Source organism: Adiantum capillus-veneris, chromosome 22, assembly GCF_014529385.1.
Source record: "Adiantum capillus-veneris isolate H3 chromosome 22, ASM1452938v2, whole genome shotgun sequence".
Taxonomy (NCBI): Eukaryota; Viridiplantae; Streptophyta; class Polypodiopsida; order Polypodiales; family Pteridaceae; genus Adiantum; species Adiantum capillus-veneris.
In genome coordinates, this window is record NC_140952.1 from 77,794,940 (window position 1) to 77,819,324 (window position 24,385).

Below are 24,385 nucleotides of genomic sequence, written 5' to 3' on the forward strand. Positions count from 1 at the left end.
TTTCTCGTTACTAAGCCTCACTGCTCAATAAACACGTGAACTTCAAATAGACTCTAGCTGCATCTTTTTATTCTTTTTCCCATTGTGGAAGTGGATCTGCACGACATCCACCCCTTTTGAGCCAGCAAAGCCTTCGATCTGTGCCAACTGGTCTTCAATCTGCATCTACTATAAGCACTTTAAGCTCTTTGCCATCAAGCTCACATAATTGGTAAGTACATGCAAAACAATATAAGGTCTAATTCATGTCACCAATGTATTATTTGGTAGCTGCTTATTACAAATCTTTGAACCATATGCACCGTATCTCCAACACACTCAATAACAAAAAATCATGTATAGTGACCTTGCCAAATTCAAGTATGCTCCAGTTAGTTGTGCACACCTCTTGACCATCAAGCCCGATTTAGGGAGCTCAAGTATGCATTAGCCTGTCTACACACAGAATGGTCATCAAGTCTTTCACTTCAAGTTCTGGCAATAGAACCAACCCAAAACATGTGAAGATACTTAATCAATTTTCCAAAGAAGTCAAATGGAAGCTAGCCATGTAATCTTACTGACATCAAAACCCAAAGCTCTTCCCACTTAGCATAAAACCTAAGTCTACGCTATGGCTGAAAATGTGAGAGAAGCAAGTTCGGATGTGACCAAAAGTTGAGCACTCTAGTAGTGTGTGGTACTCAGACTCTGGAACTTGCAGTGAGCATAATGTGCACAGTCGATTTGACTCTTCTCCATTGTCCCAGCGCCCTATCTCTCATCGAAGGAAACCAGATTTAAGCCGAATGGTTGCGATAGTGCATATCGCCAACAAGCGGATAGGCTCAAGCATGTAAGTATGAGTACAGTTTCCTCTTTCAATAAAGAACATGGTTTTGTAGTTGGGGGCAATATGGGTTTCTCCCAAGCCATAATACATTGGCGTTGTAGAAAAGCTTCATTCACTTGGGAGTCAATTGAAGCATCATGTAGCAAGTGTAATGCATCCCATCTCCCAAACCACTTCTTTATGTCTTGCATCCATCTCGTGCTCAAGATCTTACTTTTATGCGTCTTTTGAAATTTTTTACCACTCAAGAAGTAGGAGCATATATGGTGTTTGTGTCTTAACTTGGAGAAAGTTTGTAAGAAAACGCTTTTGGACATTCTCAAACTCTTTCCAAGTAGACTTTGAGATGCTCCCGCCCCACACTTTAACTCCATAAAGAAGAACCGGTGTCACCAATGCATCAAAAAGATACTTCTTGAGAGCCCAACACTTGATGTTTCCCGCATTACACATGTTCTCAAATGCATAATATGCTCTCTTTCCCTCTGCCAAACGACCCATAGCACATTCATGCCACTTGTGATTGAACGAAAACTCAAGGCCAAGGTACTTAAAGCTCTCAACAATTTCAAGTGTCTCATTGTTGTACAAAATGCATGGCTTCTCCTTATGGTTAGTTTTCACAAGCATAACCTTTGTTTTGGACTCATTCACAATCAGCCCACTATGCAAGCAAAAGTTCTCAAGGACAACCATAAGCTTTTGTGCATCTTCTAAAGTGTGTGCTAGAAGCACTACAGCATCCGCATACAACAAAAGCATGATTACCGCATTGCAAATAGTGACCTCTTCAATGCCTTCTTCTTGCATAAATTCAAGTACCATTTGTTCCAATTGATCGATGCATAGACCAAAGAGAGTTGGTGACAACGGACATCCTTGTTTAACCCCAATAGTGCTTACAATTTTTTTTGAAATTTCTCTTCCCATGCACAATTGACAAATCACCTTCTCATAGATTCGAGAAATCGCAAGCATAAACTCACTGGAGTTCTTCCATCCTTCTCCACAAATTGTTACGTGAAATCATATCAAAGGCTTTCTTAAATTCCACAAAACAACAATACAATCACTTGCCTTTCAATCGACTTTCCTCCATGAGAACACGAAGAGTGACAAGATGATCAATGGTGCTATGGCATCGACAAAAACCCGCTTGTCCCTTTGCACGCTTGTCATTTTCTTCAGCCCAATCACTGAATTTCATCTCCATTATGCACCAAAACAACTTTGCCATAAGAAACCCAATCATTATAGTTCAGTAGTTGTTTACATTCTTTACATCCCCTCCTTTATCAAAGGCTTAACCCAATTAGTACTCCAATCATAAGGCATACCATGTTGAAGTGCAAGGTTGAACATATCACACATCCACTCATGGGTAAAATCTACCGTCCATTTGATCATCTCCGGCTTGAGACCTTGAAAAACTAGCAAGGTGAGTAAGGAAGGCACAAGGCCTCTGGCTGTGAGAGATGTGTGTGTGTGTGTGTGTGTGTGTGTGTGTGTGTGTGTGTGAGAGAGAGAGAGAGAGAGAGAAACAGATGTTGATAGCTTCATAAGCATTGTAATCATAAGCAAAACCTTCAATAAAGCCTTGAGTACAAGTTAATCATCAATAGCCAAGGTGGATCATTAACGACACCATCACTTGGATTAACTAAAAACTAAGGAGTTTAAGCTCCTTATGGAGACTCGGCAGGCTATTAACAACACCAAAACTTAAGCTGAAGATGATGATGGAAAGAAAAATGGAGAAAACCTCGGTCGTCTCGAGATTTACCTCTTCCCTTTTCTTCCTCTTTCCTCCTCGAGCTCCTTCAAGCATTCTCCGAAGAACTCCATTGCCAAGAGATCTCCTCTTCTTCTCTTGCCCCAGTTGCCAACAATAAGCTTTAGTCTGGCTCCGATTGTTGTCATTCCCTATAGGCCCTTTGTACTTCCTCTTTCCGAGAGAGAGAGAGAGAGAGAGAGAGAGAGAGAGAGAGAGAGAGAGAGAGAGAGAGAGAGAGAGAGAGAGAGATTCCTTCCCTTGAATAGGTCTATAGAAGTTTTGTAATAATGACAGCAAAAGAGAGTAACAAGCTATGGTTAATTGAGTTATGAGAGAAAGCTATCAGAGAATAGGGCTATGGGAGTTTTATAATAATGACGGCAATAGAGAGTAACAAGCTATGGTTAATTGAGCTATGGAAACTCTATTATTGACGTTCAACTGAAGAGAGAGAGAGAGAGAGAGAGAGAGAGAGAGAGAGAGAGAGAGAGAGAGAGAGAGAGAGAGAGAGAGAGAGAGATCTTAGAGCTTTGGGAGAGAAAGGTTTGAAGGTATGTCTCAGAGAGCTCGCTACGAAAGCTTTGTCATGGAGGCTCGGCTCCTAATCTCCGAGAGAGAGAGCTCTTAGAGGTTTTGGATATGGTGGCCCTCTCATAATATCCCAAGAGCTATGGACCTATGATGAATATCATCATAGACCCAAGCAATGATCTTAGACCCCTTTTTATAAATCTTCCCCGCTTTGCATGCTAGCTCCACTTTCTAAAGATAGCTCCCCCTACCACTAGCGCTACCACTAGTGCTAGGCATGGGGAGGGCCGCTTATGACGTATTAGTACAGCATGCAAGGGTGCACAAAGTTCGATGACAATAGGGCCAAAAAGATTCACCATAGCCTGCTTGGAATTTTTGCCTTCATGCTCGTCATCATTCGAGCTCCATGGCACTCACGGCGAGCCCAACCAGTCTGTGCTCCTCTCTGCTTGTTGTCACCCTTGTTTCCCTTCTTTTTTCTCTTTCTTCACATTACCTCTCCCATTTTTTTAAATGGGCAGCCACCCCTTTGCTTTGGGCGCCTTATTCCATTCCCTTGGGTGGACTTTTGCCCTTATAATACACCATATTTGGCATGCACAGTCGACCAAGGCATTGCTTAGCATCACATTAAGACACAATCTCATCAAGAACTCAATGTGCTTTCGTACAGTCACCACATTTGGCTTATACATCATCCAAGGCATTTCCTTGCTTGCAAATTGCTCATCATGGTTCTCCAATAGCCGTCGTTGGCTTGCATTCTCTATCAAAGCATCACCAAACATGACTTCTTTCTCTAATCGGCCCTCTTTTCCATTGATTCAAGGTGCAAGCATAAAGTAATGATATTATGGAAAACACCACATTTAACATGCTTATCGGCCAAAGCATTGTTAAGCACATCATGTTTCTCTTAAGCCTTTGTTGGCATACATACTCATTCATTGTAGTGTCGAGCACAACTCCACCAACATACCCCACTATCAATGCACTGCAAGAGATGAAATTCTTGACTAGGTGCTCCTCAAGCAGTTATTGCTCTATTAAGTGCACCATATTTGGCATACATATCATTGAACTTCCTCGTTACTGAGCCTCACTACTCAATAAATATGTGAACTTCAATTAGACTCCATCTGCATCTTTTTATTCTTTTTCCCATCATGGAAGCGGAGCCGTACAACGCTGTCTGACACACGGCTCTTGTTCGATTTGCCCTCCACAGTTTGTATGGGAATGAAAATCATGCAAGATCCTTTTTCCCAAAAAAACATGAAGCCCTGATACCATTGAGAGACCCAGGGGACTGACATGAGAGATCCACCTCCTTACCACCCTATATATACGCTCTTTGGCTCTTAATCCTAGCCCAGTTAAGGATCCCCAATCCACATTTAAGCAGTCCAAGCTCTTGGCCTACATCCGTGACCCCCTAGGTTGGCCCTTGTCCTTACAAGAGCCAATGAGTATTACTTTCAGAACTCCTTTACAAAACTACCAATAAGAACTTATTTACAAATTCAAGTGCCACTATCACGACAATATAGTCATCTCACCATGTGACTCACAGACATCATAAAACCCTGTGAGTGCCTAATCATGTTTACCTTTTCTCTTGAACTAAAGAGGAAACTCAAAGTATTAGACAAGTTTTAAGGTATGAAATTTGGAAGAGACAAGCTAGTTAATTTTTTCATTTAATCATCAATTAAAACAACCCATTTTTAATCTTCTTGCAAAGGGTTGATAAAATGCACATGTAGTTTTACCGAGGGCTTCCTAAAATCATCAAGGTTTTAGAGTTAAATCAAAAGGACAACCAATTTTTAAGAATCAAAAACTCTAAGTAGCCCATTTAAAGCAATTATGTCATAACCAGGAACTCATGGGTAGGTCACGCTCTGAAAACAGCAGAAATGAAGAAGGCAACCTATCACCACAAGTCAACTCGTCTTGCTTGGTGGCCATTCCTATAGAACATAACAAGACATACGTAGATTGACATCAAGCATCTAACGCTCGACAAAAATTCATGTGTATTTATTGAACATATATGATGATTGATTACCTCTATAGTTGTCTCTAAAATGGTCCAATTTCATGGATTTCTCTACAACAATTTGAGTAGTGAGACGAGAGCCGTGCTCTTTGAGTGAAAAATTCTATAGCTGTCTCTAAAATGGTCCAATTTCATGGCTTTCTTTACAACTATTTGAGTAATGAGATGAGGGCAGTGCTCTTTGTCGTACATGTTTTGATAGAGTTTTCAAAGGGTTGCAGCTTAATCATTATGCTTAAACCCTACTCTTTTATCCTACTTTGGTAGTTTATTTGTAGATTTCCATTCAGCGTGGTAATATCGTCGGCCATTTAGTCTCTAGATCAGGGACCCATCTTACTCATAATCAAGCGTAGTAAATTTTCTCTTATTTCTCGTAGAACCTGAGAGAGAGAGAGAGAGAGAGAGAGAGAGAGAGAGAGAGAGAGAGAGAGAGAGACACGTTGTCATAGTTGGAGGGTCTTGGATGTTGATGACAGAACCTAGTGCAAAACTTAACTGAGGAAAATACTGGGATAAAAATTTGTCTTCATGCCACAGAACGTTTATGCAGAGGAGAACGTTGGCTCATAATATATAAGATGCATTGCCAAACAAGGATATACGTAGATTGAGATCAACCACCTAGGAATAAATTAAAGATGTATAGAGTGCTTCGAGGATTACAATATATAATTTGAATTGTCTAACTATGAGAAAAGAAGTTTGTGCGGTCTATTTGATATATAGATATGATAATCAAAATTGAGCATGTATATTGAGAAGAACATGTAGGTAAACTAAATTTAAGGAAGCATTGACAAACTCAAAAAATGCAAAAAGCATCAACAGACTATAAAAATTAAATTGCACTATCAACCTAATAATCGTATACGGGTGTCGTCCAATTGTGCAAGCCAGAGAACAATGTTTGAGTCAAGCTACATAAAAGCAATGTGAATAGCTAAAAATTTTGTGTTGCAATGAAGCGTCCCACAGTGAAAATGCTAAATATACAGTGCATGTCATTCAGAAGTGCCAGTATTGTTGAGAGTTGGCATTGTGTTCTCTCCAAAAATTATAAGAAACAAATTCGTGCCATGCTCGACAAAGGTAAGAGGCACACCGCCTTTGCCCCAACAAACTCCCACTTAAAGGCGATACACTGATAAGTGAGACCTACTAGCTAAACTACTAGTATGTACAAGAAACTAGGTGAAAGACTCTCTCAACCTATGCCCACTAGCTCACTTTGTCCATCTACACGCAGTCGTATCAGCTCTGGTGGTAGGCAAGTGTGTGTACCCATGCTAGAGCATGTATGTAAATCCCGCAGACTACTATATATGGTCTACAAAACTTCACTATGCATCATGCTAGTGACAGTCATCGCACGACTGACAACCCCTACTGCAAATGCTCCCACTACAGCTGCTAGATCGGGCCTCGACACTAACAAGTCGAACATGAGACACCAAATGATGAAAAAATTTGCACAAACATGGTTGTACTTGCCCCTGTGCTATCTGCATGTACTGCATGATCAGGACTACCCATTGTGTATGGATGTGCCAACACTGACACTGAAAAACCTACGTCCTTGTCACCCATAGGAAAAATTGTGCATCCTAGCACCAACTCATCAGCCTCTAATATGAGCATATCAAAGAACTCCATGTCTGTCATCTCTGTATGTGTCTCTAGGGAGCAGACCTGCTCTACCTCTGCCTGCACAAAGTCTGACAACACCTGTTGTGTCTCACTAGAGCACTGCCACTCTATCTTTGTCTCTACAGAGTCTACTAGCACGTCTTGCATAGCTAAATGCTCTGTCTCATGAGCATGATGGAGATCACTGGCAAAAGAGACACGTCTCGTCTCTCTCTCAAAGCATGCCAGCAACAAAACGAGACTACATTGTCTCGAACCTCACACACATGCATAGGATATTCCATGCCACTGCGAGCTCCTCTGGAAATCACTAATGAGCTGCAATGAGTCTGGAAAGATTGCTCTCTAAGTAATATGTGACAACCAAAGTCTGCTAACTATCTCACTGAGATCAAGCTTTGTCTCAGCTGAGGAACATAGAGCACATGTCGTAGCGTGTATGACGTACCACTGGGCAAAGACAAACAAACGTCTTTTGCACCCTCTATGTCAAATGTTGAACTATCGGCCAAGTGTAGACAACCAAAACTCCCACTAGAGAAGCTGCTAAACCAGTCAGGATGCCGTGTGACATGGAAAAATGCATCCTCATCTAGCAACCAACGTGGAGAAGTGTCACTGCTCAAAGACATGTAATCAGGAGGAACGCTAAAGGAAAATGTGAAATCACCGTCACTGCCATATGAATCCATTGCTCTAGCATGTGTCAAAATCTCATGTTTGTGCGACATGCATAGATCTTCGTTGTTGTCTCATACGCATGGAACAATGGCGCCTAATGTGCCCTGTGTGACCACAATGCCAACAATGCAAGTATCGGCAAGAACGAGACCGCCGGCTCTCATTGTCACACATGTTTGCTCCCATAAGTGAACTCCAATATGGCAACAAAGTGGGAGATCACTCGACCAATACACAATCATGAAAACCATGATCAATCGCATCAAAACCGATGCTCACATATGCATAAAACAACTCCACAATCTGCTATTTGCAAATATAAACTAGGACAAACTTCTCCACCGAGCGTAAAGCGCATAACCATATACGCAAGTAGAGAGCAAACTAACTCAAAACGCATTCCACAAGAGAAACTGCCTACAAAAAACCTGCAAAAACCTGTGAAACCTGTGACTAGCAAAGATGTAGCCTCACTCCTGCGAGAGTGGGTATAAGAACACCAAACTGTGTCCAAACTGACAAAACCTGCCAAAGTGAGAGTGAATACTCGATCACTCTCAAAGTGGGAATATATTGACCACTATGCCATCAGAGAGTAAACTGCAAATGCGTGCAAATCATGGCAAGAATCTGGGAAAAATTCAACAGAGTTTTCCCTAAAAATTGAGCAAAAACTCAAGTACAATCTCTATCATAAACCATAACACCACTCAATGCCAATGAGTAGAAATGCCAAAATGGCTCAAAATTTTCACATACAATGGCAATCCGCACTCAACGTACATCAACGAAGTGACCGTGCCTAAGCAAGCGCCAAAAGAGTTGCAATCCAAAAACTTGATCAATGCGAAAACAATGCTCTCAAGAGAGCTCACTGGCACTTGAAAGTGCTCGCCAAAATGCATGTACAATGGGCATCAACCATGTGCCATCACCATATGCAAACCATCCACAAAGACCATGAATCCAAACACAAATCACTGCCAAAGTATCCTGTGAAAGAGGCTCCACTTGTGTGCTCCAAAAACCGTCTCTCAAGAGACCGCTTCGATGGTGTGTAAATGCCTCCGTGACTCTTTGCCCAAATCTACCAAAAACCCTCAAACCACAAGCTCTGCACAAGATGAAATTGCATCTTAAGATCATAATTTATGCACCTAGCTTCGAGCACCTACCGTGCTTCCAAAATGGCATCAAACTCGCACAGTAAGCGAAAACAGAAAACCTACAATTACTGTATACAGTCAATCTGAGCTGAATATCAGCAAAACGGTGAGGAATTTGCAATAAGTTTCTTCTGCAAACTTGTAGACCATGTCAAAACGGATGGGCTGCAAGGGTAGAATTCCATTATCTACATTTTATAAGGAGAAAAACGAATCTGAAAACAGTGCTGTTGTGCACAAAGTTTTTAGGACAGCACCTTCACTTACACACAATCTTTCACACTGTTTTCTGAGCTTCCACAAGAGTATACATCACTCTCAAATGAGCTCACAAGCTCCCATTGCATTCTCACAAAGCTTTCAAGCTTTCTTAATTTCTCCACTGCAGCCAAGCTCAAGCCGCCATAGCCGAGCTCCGTCGCTCCGTTCTGCCAAGAAGCCATCGCCCGCGCGTCGCCAAAGTTGTGCTACCAATTGAAGAGTGCGTGTACACGGAAACATGCATGCGCAGTGCGGTGTGAGTGTGGGAGGGAGATAAGGAAGAGTACACAATGTGTGGGTGGAGCAAGACTCTAGTATGAGCTGCCCCTTATTCTTTGTATATGTACACAAGAATAAGGTATCACGTGACAGGCGCCCATAGCCTGGGCAGTTGGGCAAGGCACGAACGCTAGAGAGAGGGAATGGGGGAACATACTTGGCACAACAACAAAGGCCTCGCTATAGCTCAGGGTATCCACGACACCCCTATCCTCTCAAAAAACACCTTTAAAAAACACACTTTGCGCTAGCAGACCACCGCCTGCTCACTTCCCAATGCATACACACTCCACAAGTCCACCACACAATGCACACCTACTGCCACGGTCTGTCTCCACCCTTACACACGCACACAACTGCTCAATCTTACTCTCTCGCACAAAACACCGTCGGTTCGGGGGGCATACATCCACACTACCAGCACCGCGGGGAAATAGAAGAGCATGAGAAAGAGAAGGGGTGCAAGGGAGAATTGACACCAACACAGGGTAAGTGGACTCTATTCCATTATATAAAAAAAACTTTACATGCAACCACCTGCACATCTTCCATAACTAGAGCCGCTCTAGCCGGCATCCTTGGCATAGGAACCATCATGTCTCTCTGCAACCATAGAACCCTAGGTTCTTCTTGCATAGGACCGTCCCTTAGCACTACATGTGGCTCGGCCACCCCCGCATCACACTGCCTTGGGACCACCGCATTTGGCAAAATCCTCCTAGCTTTGTGCTTCTTCAAAATATTTTTGGTCCACCCTCTCGCTAGAGCTACCGCTTCCTCATACCATACCAGGCCATCTATCTCAACTTTGTTGCGCACTTCTTCATGCAGGCAATCCATGAATTTACTCAACTTTAAAAAACCGACATTTTTTGCAGCAGTTACCTTGATTAGCTTTCCCCAAAGGACTTTGAAATCCCATATGAATGCTTGAAAATCCTCTTCCAAGCTCTGCTTCAATCCCTCTAGCTTTCTCTTCACTTTGTCCAACTATGCATCCGCTACAAACCTGCTTCGAAAAGCCGCCTCTAGGGCTTCATAATCTGGCTTTTCTTCATCACATAAGCCATCGAACCATAGCTTCGCTTTACCACAAGCCAGGAGCGGGAACACTTATATCGTACCTTCTTTTCTCGATGAACCACTTTCTAACACGAACAATCCATAGTCTTGAAGCCAAGTTTTCGCATATTCAACCCCCATAAAAATGGGAAATCCCATCCAAGCCATCACTTCTCTAGCAGCATCTGCTCTTCAAAGGCCGCATCTTCGGCATCACCAAAATCGTCACTTTGACATCAATTAGGCCCCGCTATAGCTCAGGGCATCCACAACACCCCTATCCTCTCAAAAAACACCTTCAAAAAATATACTTTACGCTAGCAGAACACCGCCTGCTCACTTCCCACTGCATACACACTCCACAAGTCCATCACACAATGCACACCTACTACCACGGTCTATCTCCACCCTTACACACGTACATAGCTGCTCAATCTCACTCTCTCGCACAAAACACCGCCGGTCTGAGGGGCACACACATCCACACTGCCAACATCGCGGGGAAACACGAGAGAGAGAAAGAGAAGGGGGCCAGGGGAGAATTGACACCAACACGGTGTAAGTGGACTCTATTCCATTAAAAAAAAAACTTTACATGGACACGAGCTCCAAGATATAGACGGCTCGGTGAACAACACACCATTCGAAATTTCGCTTCACAAAAAAAATAAAAAGGACAAACCCTCGTTGGCTCCCTGTTGCACCATAGGCTTCCGACCCTGCGGGCACACCCATATGCGGAAAGACCTTCTCCCCAAAGAAAAGAAACTCTCTTTTTTATCTCTCAAAAAAAAAAAAAAAACCACGCAGGTCGTCCGAAAGAGAGAGCGTCCCCTTCCAAAAAAAAGTGAAAAATGTGTTTTTTATGAGCCCTCCACCTTTTTCAATCTTTCCCTTTTTTTTCAACTTTCTAAATATAGCCAAGCACAAGCTAGATCGTTTGTGCTTCTTTGAGCTTTCATTAACATTTTTTCTTTTCCTTCCCCTTTAGCTTTGAAGTTCATACCTCTTTTTCCGCAACTGAAGCCAACCTTTCTTTGCCTTTACAAATAATAACCAAGGGGTTTTAAACCCTCGTTTCCCATGTTGCCGGTGCTCTGCACATTAATTTCCGAGCTGCAAAAAGCTAGTGAAAGTTGCTGACCTAGAGTTCAAACTTGCCAACCCACGCCACGAACTTTGCCGGGACGCAAATCGGGCCTGCAAAAACCAAGAAAATCACCTGGTGCTGCCTTGTCGGTAACTGTTGCCAAACTCCCCTTGATCACCGAAACTCTGATTGTCAAGACGTTAATTCTTATCAACTTCACTTAACATGGCCACACTTTGGAACCTTATCGAAGCTCAAAAACCATCAAATGGCACATCTTTCGATACTGTCAAGTGGGCACACACTCGACTCCCGACAAATCTTCCACAGGCAATAACTTTCTCTCTGGAGCTCCGATTCAAGATCCGAGAAGACCGACATGCTCCACGACTTGAGCCCTTTAATCCTACCATTGACTCTAGCTCTGGCCATCTGTTCCTACCTCTCCTGCCCGTCGGAGATCTACAAACCCTTCCATCTTTAGACCACCATATCTTTCACATCGGGGCTTCGCTTGATGAGTCGTCTAAACGAGCTTCTACAGAATCTTGAGCACTACATTCCCAATCGTTATCCCTGCACTTTGAACACTTTGACTCGCCATCCCCACTGGCACTTTCTAGGGCCTTCTTGGCCTAAAAGACCACATCACGCATACATTCCCGCTGCCACTTGTCTGCCCAGGGCCTTCATACTTGCTTTAGCCTTCTGCACTGCACCTACCTGCAGCCTTAGCCTGGCATTGCACACCTTCCAGCTTGGACCAACTTTGGTTGCACCAACACCTGTACCCCAACACTTTTGCAAGAGAGAGAATTAGAGAACTTGACAACATTTGAGGATCGGAGTTATGTGGAGCTGGTCCCCCCTCCAATAGGCTTTTGTATTATAGATTCTCCCATAAAGAGAGACTTGATACAATACAATCTTTGGGTTCCTTGAGACCTAGGTGATTCAATGAAGATGGAAAACTTCATGCATCACAAGCATAACATAACCTTTGTAAAAGCATTAACCATCCCCGGCCTCAGTCCCAAGGCCTGAAACACCTTCGAAGATGGAGAGAGCTAGCGGGGAATGAGGGTAGGGAAGAGGAAGAAGAAGTAACATACGAGAAAGAGATAGTTCCCAACTTATCATCACTCTTGTTGCATAGCATAGCATAATAGCATAATAATGATGATGAAGAAGATGGCAAGCTTAAACATTGAAGCATGGCTCTTGGTTGGATTTTCATTCCATAGCCAAGAGTGTTGGTGTAGGCTCTCAACCTCCCAACAAGCTTGGAGAAGGAGATGGAGTTCTTGCACTTTCACCACGTGAGAATGAGCATGTGAGTGTGTTTGAGAGAGAGTATACCCCCCAAGCACACCCCCAGCTTGCTTTGGTCGACCCCTCATTGTAGCTCAAGCTTGCATTTGATTGAACCCCTGCAATCCTAGCCAATCACATGCATAGTGCATATCAAGCAACCATGCTAGCATTAGGACAAGTGTCCTCCTTTCCCCTTTGAGAGAGAGGGCTTGATAAATGTTTAAACAATTAATTTAATTTAATTATTATAAATGCTCATTGGACCCCTCTTTAGCCTAGCCAATAGGATTCAAGCACCCCATGTGGCTACGCATAGGGAGAACCTAACATGTGTCCTTATGTCCCTTGAGGAAGGGGTGCCCTTTGGGTGAGTGAGAGGTTAATTCAAACATATCCCAGTCGATATTTCTGAAAGCACTCTCTCGGGCACCAGTAGTGAAGAGATAGGAAGAAACCAAATGGGTGTTTTTATTGGATGGCATGAGAGCCACTTCACTTTGAGCTATTGGGTAGTGATAGGAGCAGCCACCCCTCTTCCTCTTGAGCAATGCCTACACTGTCTAGTGGGGGCAACTTCTCCCCCTTCTCCCTTGTTGTACATGCAATGCTCAAGGGGTACTTCCTTCGCCCCCTTCTTCTCCTTTTTCCTACATGTGAGTAGGGTATGCTCCCTCTTGATCTTGTTCTCTGCTTTCAAACTTGGATGCGTTGTAGCTGAGCAATGCTCACATCCCCCTTCACCTCTGCTCGTATTTGTTGTTGTCAAGAGCAGCACTTGCTCACTCTTTTCACGCTTCGGTGTGCTATAGGTAAGTAATGCTCAATATTATGCCTTTAATTCAACACTACAAAGCCTTGCTTCAGTATGCCGTTCTGGCCACTTTAGGGCTACTACAAACTGCTTGTAATGAATTTTCAACGCTAGAAGTATAGTACAGATTTGTAGTCTCCCGGTTTACTCTCCTTAGAGGAGAGATATGGACAACCTGTCTTCTAGCACATCCAATACGAGTGGCATCCTCCCAAGGACCACTGTTGATAATCGCATCAACAATAACTTGAGTTGGATTTTGATCAGTCAGCAAGTGAATAATCTCCATCACTATGAAAGCTTCAAGCCTCTGGGTACTGTTGAGCGCCAACGTAGGTGATTAAACAAAAGCATGTGCCTTATATTCCGTTGCTTTATTTAATTAGAGTGAGGTTATTGATCATGTGATTGGGCTCAAGGGAAATGGCGTAGATCATGCCAAGCGGCCTTTTGTAGGCTAAAAAAAAAGCAAAAAAGGGCTTTTGGCTCACTAAGTAAAAAAAGACTCAAAGTCAATAGATATAGTCAAAACCTGTTTTTAGTCAAAATTTCAACCATTTCAAAGCATGCATGTGATGTCAAAATGAGGTTTTGGTTTCCTAAAACTCAAAACATACCCTCCGTAAAAAGGCACCAGTATACTCCGAGCTTGTTACACGAGCAAGATACCAACCTATGCCACTGTATTTAATGTATTAGCAAAAAAAGAAAGTGTTCAAAACTCGATCATCATAATTTCGGTAAAATCCAAGCCATGGCATACTACAACATCTACTAACATAATATGGCGGAAGGGGGAGCCCTTTACACGTGTCGCAATCTGCGACCTGAAAGCTAAAGTCCAAAACGAAAACAAACCCCTTTGCACGTGATAAAGAGGGAGAGAGAAGGGGAGAGAGAGAGAGGCTGCCGAAGGCGGCCGGCCGTACTAATAGTATATACTTCTTAGTAGATGGAAGCTAGTATCCCAACATCTTTGAGTTAGAGACCATAGGTAAAACCAGAGGAAGTAAACCAACTGTCCAAAACAACCATATTTACCACCATAGAAAAACGATAACCAGTGACAAAAGGGTATAGTAAAAAAGAAGCAAGTACCCCAAAATACTATTGTGGATGTCAAAAATTCAAACTTGAAAAAAAAGCTTCAAGCAACCCCTTCTCCTTAAGTGTGTCAAAACCAATATTATCATGCCAGAAAAGAAAATAAAAAAAGCACCCACCTGAGTATCCATTATTGAACCTGAGTATCCATTATTGAACAAGAGCTCAAAACCAAATCAATGAAAGCAAGCTCTAATAAGTAAGTGCCAAACCGTGAGCAAGTCAACCATTTCGGTAACCTATCTTATGATCCAAGAGGTCGTTCTCTCTCTCCCTCTCCCCCCCTCCCCCTCTCTCTCCAGTAGAGAAGTCTGGTAAATCAGATGAAAACCACGGTACGAGTAGCTACTACGAGAACAGAGCACCCAAGACATTGGTCGAAGAAGACACGGAAGATATGACCCATAAGAGAGAGAGAGAGAGAGAGAGACGGTCTTAGCAAATGGGGATGATGGGTCGTCGGATTGGCAGGGAGTTCGGACTACCTGCTGATCCTGAGTCGGGAGAACATGCAGCAGCCGGCAGGAGCGTACCGAACCAGGTGCCAAAAGCTCAAAAGGTTGAGGCATGTAGGGTGCAGGAATGCAATTCCGGGCTGAGGCGGGGTTGGATTTGAACAGCCAAAAGTGCATTCCACATCAGCCTACTCCATTGAGCAGAGGTGGCCAGCTCGTCGGACATCTTTCATTCAGGTGCTCATTGCAAGAGAGTGTTTCCCCATCATGCCTGCACCGTCCTCCCAACATCATGGAGAAATGCCCTTGGCCTTGTGGCTAGTAAAATGCTGCCTGTGGTTCAAGATGGATTGCAAATATTGATGAGAGCAACAGGGAACCCATGGATATCGCATAAAACGGCTGTTCTGTGTACTCAGTCTTTCCATCATACATTGCACCAAAACCAGGAAAAGCCGGCGGAGCTTTCATTTGCTGGCTCAGAAAAGCAGAGACCTCAGGATGATATCGACTTTGTGCTTCTGCTGAAAACTTGCGCCCTACAAAAGGATTTGTGCAAAGGCAGCCAATTACATGGCAATATCGTCAAGAATGACTTGCTCAAACATAACATATTCATTGGCAATACTTTAGTCAGCATGTATGCCAAATGCAGTGCACTTGCAAAGGCTCGACAAATGTTTGATGAACTGCCATTTCGAACCTTAGTTTCCTGGACAGCCCTAATTATTGGTTTCGCAGAACAAGGTCGTGGCGAAGATGCACTAAAGTGCTACGAACAGATGATTTGCAACGGACACTCTCCAGATGCTGTTACACTTGCAGGCATTCTCAAGGCATGTGGCAGCATAGGAGCTGCCGAAAAGGGCAAGATAATACATGCTGAGATTCTTCGAGAGGGCTTGCTTGAGAAATTCATCAAGCTTGGGAGTGCCTTGGTAGACATGTATGCCAAGTGTGGTGCACTTGCAAAGGCAAGGGAAGTGTTCGATGAGCTTCCAGTTCAGAATATAGTCTCGTGGACCACGCTAATTGGAGCATATAGCCAACAAGAGTGCGGCGAAGAGGCCCTTAACTGTTTTGAACAGATGAAAGACAAGGGGCTCTTTCCTGATGCTATGACCTTTTCTTGTATTCTAAAAACGTGTGGCAGCCTCGGAGCGGCTATGAAAGGTCAGGAAATACATGCCGAGATTGCAAGAAGGTGCTTGTTGGATAATGATACCGTGCTTGCAAGTGCATTGGTCGATATGTATGCCAAGTGTGGTGCTCTTGCAAAGGCACAAGGAGTGTTTGACGAGCTTCTTGTACAAGATGTGGGTTCTTGGACTGCGCTTATTACCGGATACGACCAAATGGGGAAGCATGACACAGTTTTGGATTTATTCAACAAAATGATAGGAAAAAGGATCGACCCAAATTCCGTGACATTTATTATCGTTCTTAATGCTTGCCGTTGCTTGAGTTTAGTGGTCAAGGGTCAGCAATACTTCAAGACCATGAAGGAGAACTATGGCATTGTTCCAACTTTAGAGCATCACACCTGCATGGTGGGTCTTTTTGGGAGTGCCGGGTACTTTGAGCAGGCTATGAAAGAGATCAAGAAGATGCCATCTTCAGGCTTTTTACCTGCATGGCATACTTTGTTGGCTGCCTGCCGAAAGTGGGGCAATGTGAATCATGGGCGAGTTGCATTTGAACATGCTGTAGGACTGGATAAGAAGTCTGCTGTAGCCTATGTTTGTATGAGTGATATATACGCAGCTGCTGGCATGCAAGATGATGCTGACAAGATTGAAGCTCTTAGGGTAGAAAACGAAGCATGGATCCTTGAAGAAGATAGGGGGCTCTTCTTTGACTGACTTTGGTGGATGTCCGATGAGGTAAACCCAATGTGCTCCTCTCAAGAGGTCTGGTCGCACGACCAGATACCGTCCAGTGGTTAAGAGGATGATATGAAGAACCATTGGCTTGCTTTACCAACAGGTAGGGTAAAAATAGTCAGCAGAGTAGATAGACATATCTAGATACTCAATAAATCGCCGATGTGACCTTTCAAGTCGGGGGCCCGGTGCTAACTTGTATCATGAATAACAAAAGACCATTTATACTCACTTTCTGTCAAGAAAGTTCTCTTATAGCACATATTCAAAGTTTCCTGGTTGAAGCAACAGGCGAGCATTAAAGGAATACATTGTAATGAGGCTAGCTTTCTAGGGAAAGACCTGAAGGCCCTTTCTTTATTAAGCAGCCCCGACATGAGAGCGGCATGCAAGCCTGTTGCCACCGGCTTGGGAACATTTTTCTACTTGTCAGAAAATGATTGGATGCAACTGCAAATACATTGTTTGCTGGCCTATGTTTCCTTATATGTGAAGTTGATTACAAGGTGATTGTTTTCGGATCGAGCCTTCTCTTTCCTACCTCAAAGTGTTTTGTCTTGATGCTTAGGTTTATTGTAGAGCTCTTTCTTTTGGTAATGTAAAAGCTCTGTGTGACACATGTGAATAGGTTTACAAACTTTGCTAAATGTATTTGGACATATAGAGCTATCCTATTTGCCCACAACATTGGGAAGTCTTGTGACATGAAACGCAAAGCAAGCCTCGAGGGTTTCGCATAATTAGAGCTAGTAAGCACAGTGTCAAGTATTGTGAAAAATCAACAATGGATTTCACAAAAAACACTCACACTTTCCCATTGAAGTGTTTTGTATTCATCAAGAACATCTGAAAACATATGATCAAATATTAAAGAAAAGTGTAAATAGCTTCTAAATTTATTCTAATCTTTTGTTATTAGTGTAAGCTTGAAGTAGGTAGTCTAGTGACCATTAGGCTCTACATGGTTAGTTGTGTAGAGCCTAATGTATAAAGTCAATATCAATTGCTCAAGCATCTCTACCTTTGTTGTATGACTAGTAAGTATGTTCTTCTATGAGTCCCATCAACTATGGATGCTTTTCATTCTTTTTGGTGGAAATAAATTGAACCATTTTAGTTAGCCTATCTCCTATGTTCCAAAATCGTCGATTTTTCAATTTGTGCTTGATAATGCAAGTATGAGTCCCCTAGATGAACTTTCCCACTTGCCTTGGGGAGTATTTAAGGGTCTTATCAAGGCACTAGATGGCTTGCAATCAATGATATGCACTTATGCTTGTGGATATGGAATTTATTACATTCAAGTATGTATCTTCATTTATCCTATACATTCTAGGACAAAGTAACTCTTTCTTGCCCAATGCATAAGCCTAGGACCCATTGTTTTTGTCAGCAAACTCGATTTTCAATCAGAATGCTTTTGAATTCGAGTGTCTTTTTGGCATTCTAAAAGAATGTGAAGAAGGGACTTAGGCGTACATTTGAATACTTCATCATTTTTTATACACATGGAACTACCTTTGCATTTGAAGCCTCAAAACCTTCTTTGTTTCTTAGTTTGTAAATGGGTCCCTTCATTTTAGAACCTCACATGACTACCTTTTCATTTTTGCATTATAGGATGGCAACGTGAGAATTCAGCTTCCTACTAATTACATGTAGTTTTAAAAGTCCATTTCCAAGGATCTCCTTGATGCTCACAAGGATCTCCTTGTGAGCATCAAATTTAGATAGCTCCAAAATCAAGTATTAAAGTTTCTATTCACTATCAATATTTTACACAAAAATTTGGATGAAGAGTCTCACCATTTCTAGAAGCATACATGTTCTTGTTGGGAAGAAATTGCACCATTTCAATATGCCCATCCATTCATAATTTTAGCCTTGTTCTTATAGATATCTACAAATATCGTACTTACTTGGGGAATATTCAAGGATTAAGAAACTCCATATAATTAGGCATTTGTACTTATTAGCCTAACATTTGTTGAAGTTGAGTACATGCCTCTTGGGGTGTTCCAAGAGGGTTCCAAAAATGAAGACTTTCTAAAATTCTTGGATCCTTTGCTTTGGGAATGCCGTAACTTTTTGTTACATTTTGGGTCTTGAAGTAAACATTTACATAACCCTACCATCATAAGTAAACTTTAAGTAGTGGCACTCAATTAGTCTATTTTTTTTTTTCTAATGGAAATGCTGATTATTACAAAGAGAAGACGTTCTTTCTTTTTTTAATGCTCATTGAGCTTAAATTGCATTGAGTCAACAAAGTACATCAAACCCTCGCATATCCTTTGCACAGAGGTCATCCAATGTATACAAAGAGGTCAGTTATTTTCATTTAGACATTCTAAACCTTATCCCAAATTTAACGCACTCAATTATGGGTAAGTAAAGCCCATCTAGTAAACCCTTTGGATGCTTAAGATGAGCTATGTTGAGTAGGTACATTGGTAATTGTGGCTGATGCTCTATGTTGATGGATGCGTTTTTGCTACTAATTACATATTGTTTTCCCACATACCTTTCAAGGGACCTAAGTCTTTAACTTGAAAGTTGAAACTTGTCAAATTCAACTCATTCAATAAGAGCATTGTACCTAGAACATTGGATACTACATTTTTTTTTCAACTAAGAGAGTAAAGTTTAACACAAATTTCTTGGATAGTTATATTCATCGATGTTTTCCATCTAGAACACATGGTGGATACCTTGTTTAAAGTTTTAACATGTGAAAAAAGTAGTTTTATTTTAAACAATACCAAGAGACTTTATAACTAAAAGGAGGGATCATTTACAAGTAGCTGATGTATTTGACATAAATAGCTATAAGACTCTTTCTTAAATTATCTACAAATACGTTTTGTTTTGACATTTTCAAAATAGTGGCCATTTACAATGTTGCATTCCAAACCAAGTTGTTTGGACATGTTCATTTCCTAGTAGATAGCCACCAAAGATATTAACATTAATAGCATAAATCCCACATTTTCCTCTCACCTTGCTCCTCGAAAGTCGAGTGGAAGGAGTGGAAGTGGCCCTGGGGAAAATCACTTCTTTTTCCATCGAGATAGAGGACGTTTATGAGAAGCTCGCTTTCTCTAAGAAGTGGGTTGGGCATCTCAACAAAACGTGGTCCAAAAAATGGAGCAAATTCAAATGGAGACAAATGTTGGAGAACATATGGCACTCTGAATACGAAGATGAGCAAAAAGTTTTCCTTTTGGAAATACTTTTTTGTTTTCTGCCAATCGAGGATACGGCCAAAGTGAGGGATCTTGGCGATATAACCTGCATCAGATGACACCAGCAAATTGAGACCATATCCCACCTCCTATGGGGATTTCCTGCGATCAAAAGTTTCAATGGAAGACTCTACAGATGGGTGTCAGTGCTTTTCTTCTGCTTTTTGCCGTGCTTTTTGGCTTTCTTTTGCGCGTCAAAAAGCAGAGTAATCCGTGCATCAACCACCTCTTGTAATTTCTTCTCTGAGTACTGTTTGTGATCAGAAGGTTTCTTGAGAGCGGGTTTCAGAGGTGGTGTAGTGGTTTTCTGCCACTGTGCATGCACTTCCTGAAAAGAAGTCTCGCTCATATATTTTGCCAATTTCGGATCCTTCGCAAAACTGAGCATCATCTTTGTTGCATCGCCGATCAATTGACGATGCTTCATCTCTCTTTGCTCCGCCTGAGTAGGCGGAGGCGGGCCATACTCTCTGTCAGAATCTTCGTTGTGATCCCTGCCCGCATCTCCAGAGGCAGAGGGAGTCGATTGATCCTTGCATGAAGCCATAGGTGCCGCGGAAATTTTTTTTGGGGATCGGATTTCCCGTAGAAGAGAAATCGGCCATGCTCTGATACCAATGTAACAGACTTGGACACTCCAAGTCAAGAATCAATCGCGACAGCACCAAATAACCACTTCAAACCAGAGTTACCCAGAATGCGGAACGGGAACGGCGACGGGCCTCCCTGCGGAACGGGGGAACGGGAATGGGCCCGGAACGGCAGGCTAAAAAGACACCCAAATATTTTTTTTTTTAGCGTTATGTGTTTGAATACAAGTAGTATTAGAGTCCTTTGACTCTAATACCCACAAAAAACACGATTCGAAGACCATTTAACCTTATTATGACTTGATTGGGATGTGAGGCGCTCAGAGTACATAGCCAGATGAACAACAATGAGCAAACACAATGCCCATAGTACATACACAATGCTCTCAAATAATTGCAAGAGTAGTAGTCAAAGATAACACTTTGGAATTAATTATGGCTAACATAGTAACAAGCCTCAAGGGCCGCCAGCGGCCAAGGTGCTACAAAAAAACCAAAGGGGGGCAAAGTTCAAACCAGACTTCAGTGACCACAATACCAAAAGACTGAAGGTGACAAATACCATAAAGATGCTAGTAGCTACAAATGGCAAAGAGGGCAAGGCTCAAGCAGTCATACAAAAAGGTAAGGATAAATGGCAAAGACTCAAGACTCAAGAGCCACTAGCCTGAGAGGCCTCCCAATCCGTAGTAGCCGGCTGTAAATCATGCACATCCTCCCATTCCTCATCATCGAGGTCTAGGTCCGGCTCGATCTCAGCCACAGATGAAGTACCTGGTGTTGGTGGATGTGCATCTCCACCCGCCTGAGAAGCCTTTTGCTCCATCTCCCACTGTGTAAAAGGATCTGTCTGTTGTCTGTACTCTTGCAAAGCATTTTCAAATTTGCGCTGACGAAGACAAGATCATTAGCCTTCTCCACTCCAAGCCGATTCCTCTTCTTGGAAGCAATGTGGCTAAAGGTACTCCACAATTGCTCCAAGCATGAGGTACTAACTGACTGGCTGAGAATACGGATCGCCAATCTCTGAAGCTCAGGGCCATCATAACCATAGTCCTCCCACCAAAGCACTGAACCTATTTTCCTGCGATCAATCTGAGCATCTGGACTGCCAAATGACCCCCGCATCTCTCTGTACTGTCTCAGCTGATCTCTGACAATGCGTCGCCCATCTTTGTCTAGAACCATCTTGTTTAAGATCTCTGTAAATTGGTTCATGACTTCCGTGTGTAAGAGCATAGCTTGCATCCCCATGCACGAGAACCTCCCGCCGCCGACAAGGTGCCCTCCGAGGTCACTTCATCCCACCACGACCATTCCTTCGCCTTTTGAGTGTTGCCCGCATGAACGGAGGGGGTTGAACGAGAAGAAGAGGCCATGGATTATCCGTGAAAGAGAGAGAGCTTGATCTTTGAGGATTTGAGAGAGAGAGATAGCTTGAGAGAGGGCTTGAGAGAGAGAGAGGCTTGATTCCGTTCTTGCTTGAGGCTTGAGCAATGAGAAGTTGAGATAGAGAGCTTGAGAGAGAGGCTTCACCTCTTGGAAGTTGAGACCGAGAGAGAGAGTTTGACCCTTGAGCCTTGAGGGTTAGCCCAAGAGAGAGAGAGGTTGAAACTTGAGAGCTAGAGGCTAGGCCCCTATGGCTTGAGACTCGAGAGTTGAGAGCAAGGGAGAGATGGCCCCCTTCAAACTTCCTTGATGCTTTGGTGAAGAATGGGGGAAGGGGGGATTTATATAGGGCTGTAAATGGCCGTTGGCTGCCCAAATTTCCCAAAGAGCTACATTTTTAAAAGTTGGAAAACTGTCCGTTTCTGCCCGTTGCTCCCGTTCCGGCCGTTCCGGTGATGGCCTGTCTGTCGGAACGGCAATCCGTTCCGATGCGTTCCAGGGATTTTTGACCGGCCGAAACGCCGTTCCGGCGTTCCAAGCCCCCATATAGGTGTTCCCCGGTAACTCTGCTTCAAACAATTCACAGATCACAATAGATTTGCACTGGCCTGGCGGAGTTCCGTGCCTAGAGATATTGGCCCCAAAGACTGGCGCCCCTTTCGGTATTTCTTTTTGTATTAATCAGTTCAAAGTACAAGAGAGTGGGTCGGGATTCAGTCTCAGACTCTGCGTCCAGATGCTCTGAGAAGTGAATGCCCAAACCACTTATGTAAAGTTACAAGGGATGCCAAAAGCAAAGCCCCAAAAGCTTTCAAAATCAAAAGCAAGCGTTCTCTCTCACAAGCTCTCTCTGTGTGGCTTTTAATAAAATAAAAGCAAGTAATCCTTCTCTCTCTCTCTCTCTTGCCAAGCGTAGAGAAAAAAAAGCCCCAAAAGCTAAATTGCGTCGCCTAAGCTTTTTTCCAGCTTCTCGTGTTTTGTGCGGCAAATCTCGGAAATCCGTACGTGCTGCCACGTGGCATTCTCCGCTGGATTTAGGGTTTCCAGTCAGCAGGTAGGGTTAGGGTTTCCAGATATTAGGGTTTTTGGCAGATTTTTAGGGTTTGTAGAAAATTAGGGTTTTTTGGCAAAAATTAGGGTTTCTGCTCTGCCGGTAGCCACATCATCACTTCGTGACAGGGCGTATCGATTCCTAATCGTGTTTTTGAAGAGTAACAGGTAACCCAAGAAAGAAGGGCTTGTCCGGCCTCCCCTCATTCCTCTTTTCACTCATTGAGAGTGGACCGTGCACTCAGCGGCCGGCCAATCGACGTGAGGTAGGAAAAAACAACCTTGGTGTGAGCGCAAGGCCGCCAAGGGGTATGCTCGTAGAGAAGAGTCGAGCTCGGGTAAGAGAAAAGCCTTTTCTAACAAGGATTGCAAGCTAAAGAAAGAACTCTAAGAACCTCAAGAAACTAAAGAACCTCAAGAACCTCAAGAACTCAAGAACCTCAAGACCCCAAGTTCCTCGCGAACTTAAGTGCCCCAGATCTCAGTGTATGGTCATCATTCGAAGCGGAATAGATACTTTGCGTGAAGGTGGTGAGCATGGAGGTGGCGAAGAAGAATTTTCCCCACCAGGAGGCTTTTCCGACCCTCCCCCTTCCCCATCTACGCCACGGTTTGCACCAAATCCCATAAAGGCTTTGGTCAAAACAATGATGGACATGATGCTACAACAAGAGGCGCAACGCGCCACCTTGGATCACGAGCGTGATCAAGCGCGCTTGGTGGCCGAGGAAAGAAAGGCAATCTCGGATCGCGAGCGTGAAGAAAGACGGTTAGCCTTGGAGTGTGAGCGCGAGCAAGCGAGCTTGGCGGCTGAAGAAAGAAGGGTAGCCTTGAAGCGTGAGCGTGAGCAAGCGCGCTTGGGGGCCGAAGAGAGACGAGCAGCCTTGGAGTTAGAGCGTGAGGCGCAGAGAGACCAACGCATGCAAGAGTTGGTCCTGCAAGTGCTCACCTTGAACCCCGAGCCGGTCGAGGATGTGGACAGTTCAGTGAGTAGCACAAGCAGAGATTCGGACTCCAACAATCCCGTCGCTGAAAAGTTGACGTTCAGTAAGTATGACGGTAAGATGGATGCTACTATTATTCATTCTTGGTTGCATCAATTTAATGCTTACTTTGTGACAACTAAGAAAACAGAAAATAGCAAGGTTAAGAT

The 24,385-nt window shown here is 43.2% G+C and overlaps 1 protein-coding gene across 1 annotated transcript; it reads left to right on the forward strand.

The window, feature by feature from the left end:
• The first annotated feature begins 14,826 nt into the window (after positions 1–14,826).
• LOC147429634 (pentatricopeptide repeat-containing protein At2g13600-like) lies at positions 14,827–17,482 on the forward strand. Its single transcript, XM_086495896.1, has one exon. It carries the CDS (start codon positions 15,402–15,404, stop codon positions 16,935–16,937), a length of 1,536 nt encoding a protein of 511 aa, XP_086352022.1. The 5' UTR covers positions 14,827–15,401; the 3' UTR covers positions 16,938–17,482.
• The last annotated feature ends 6,903 nt before the right edge of the window (positions 17,483–24,385 follow it).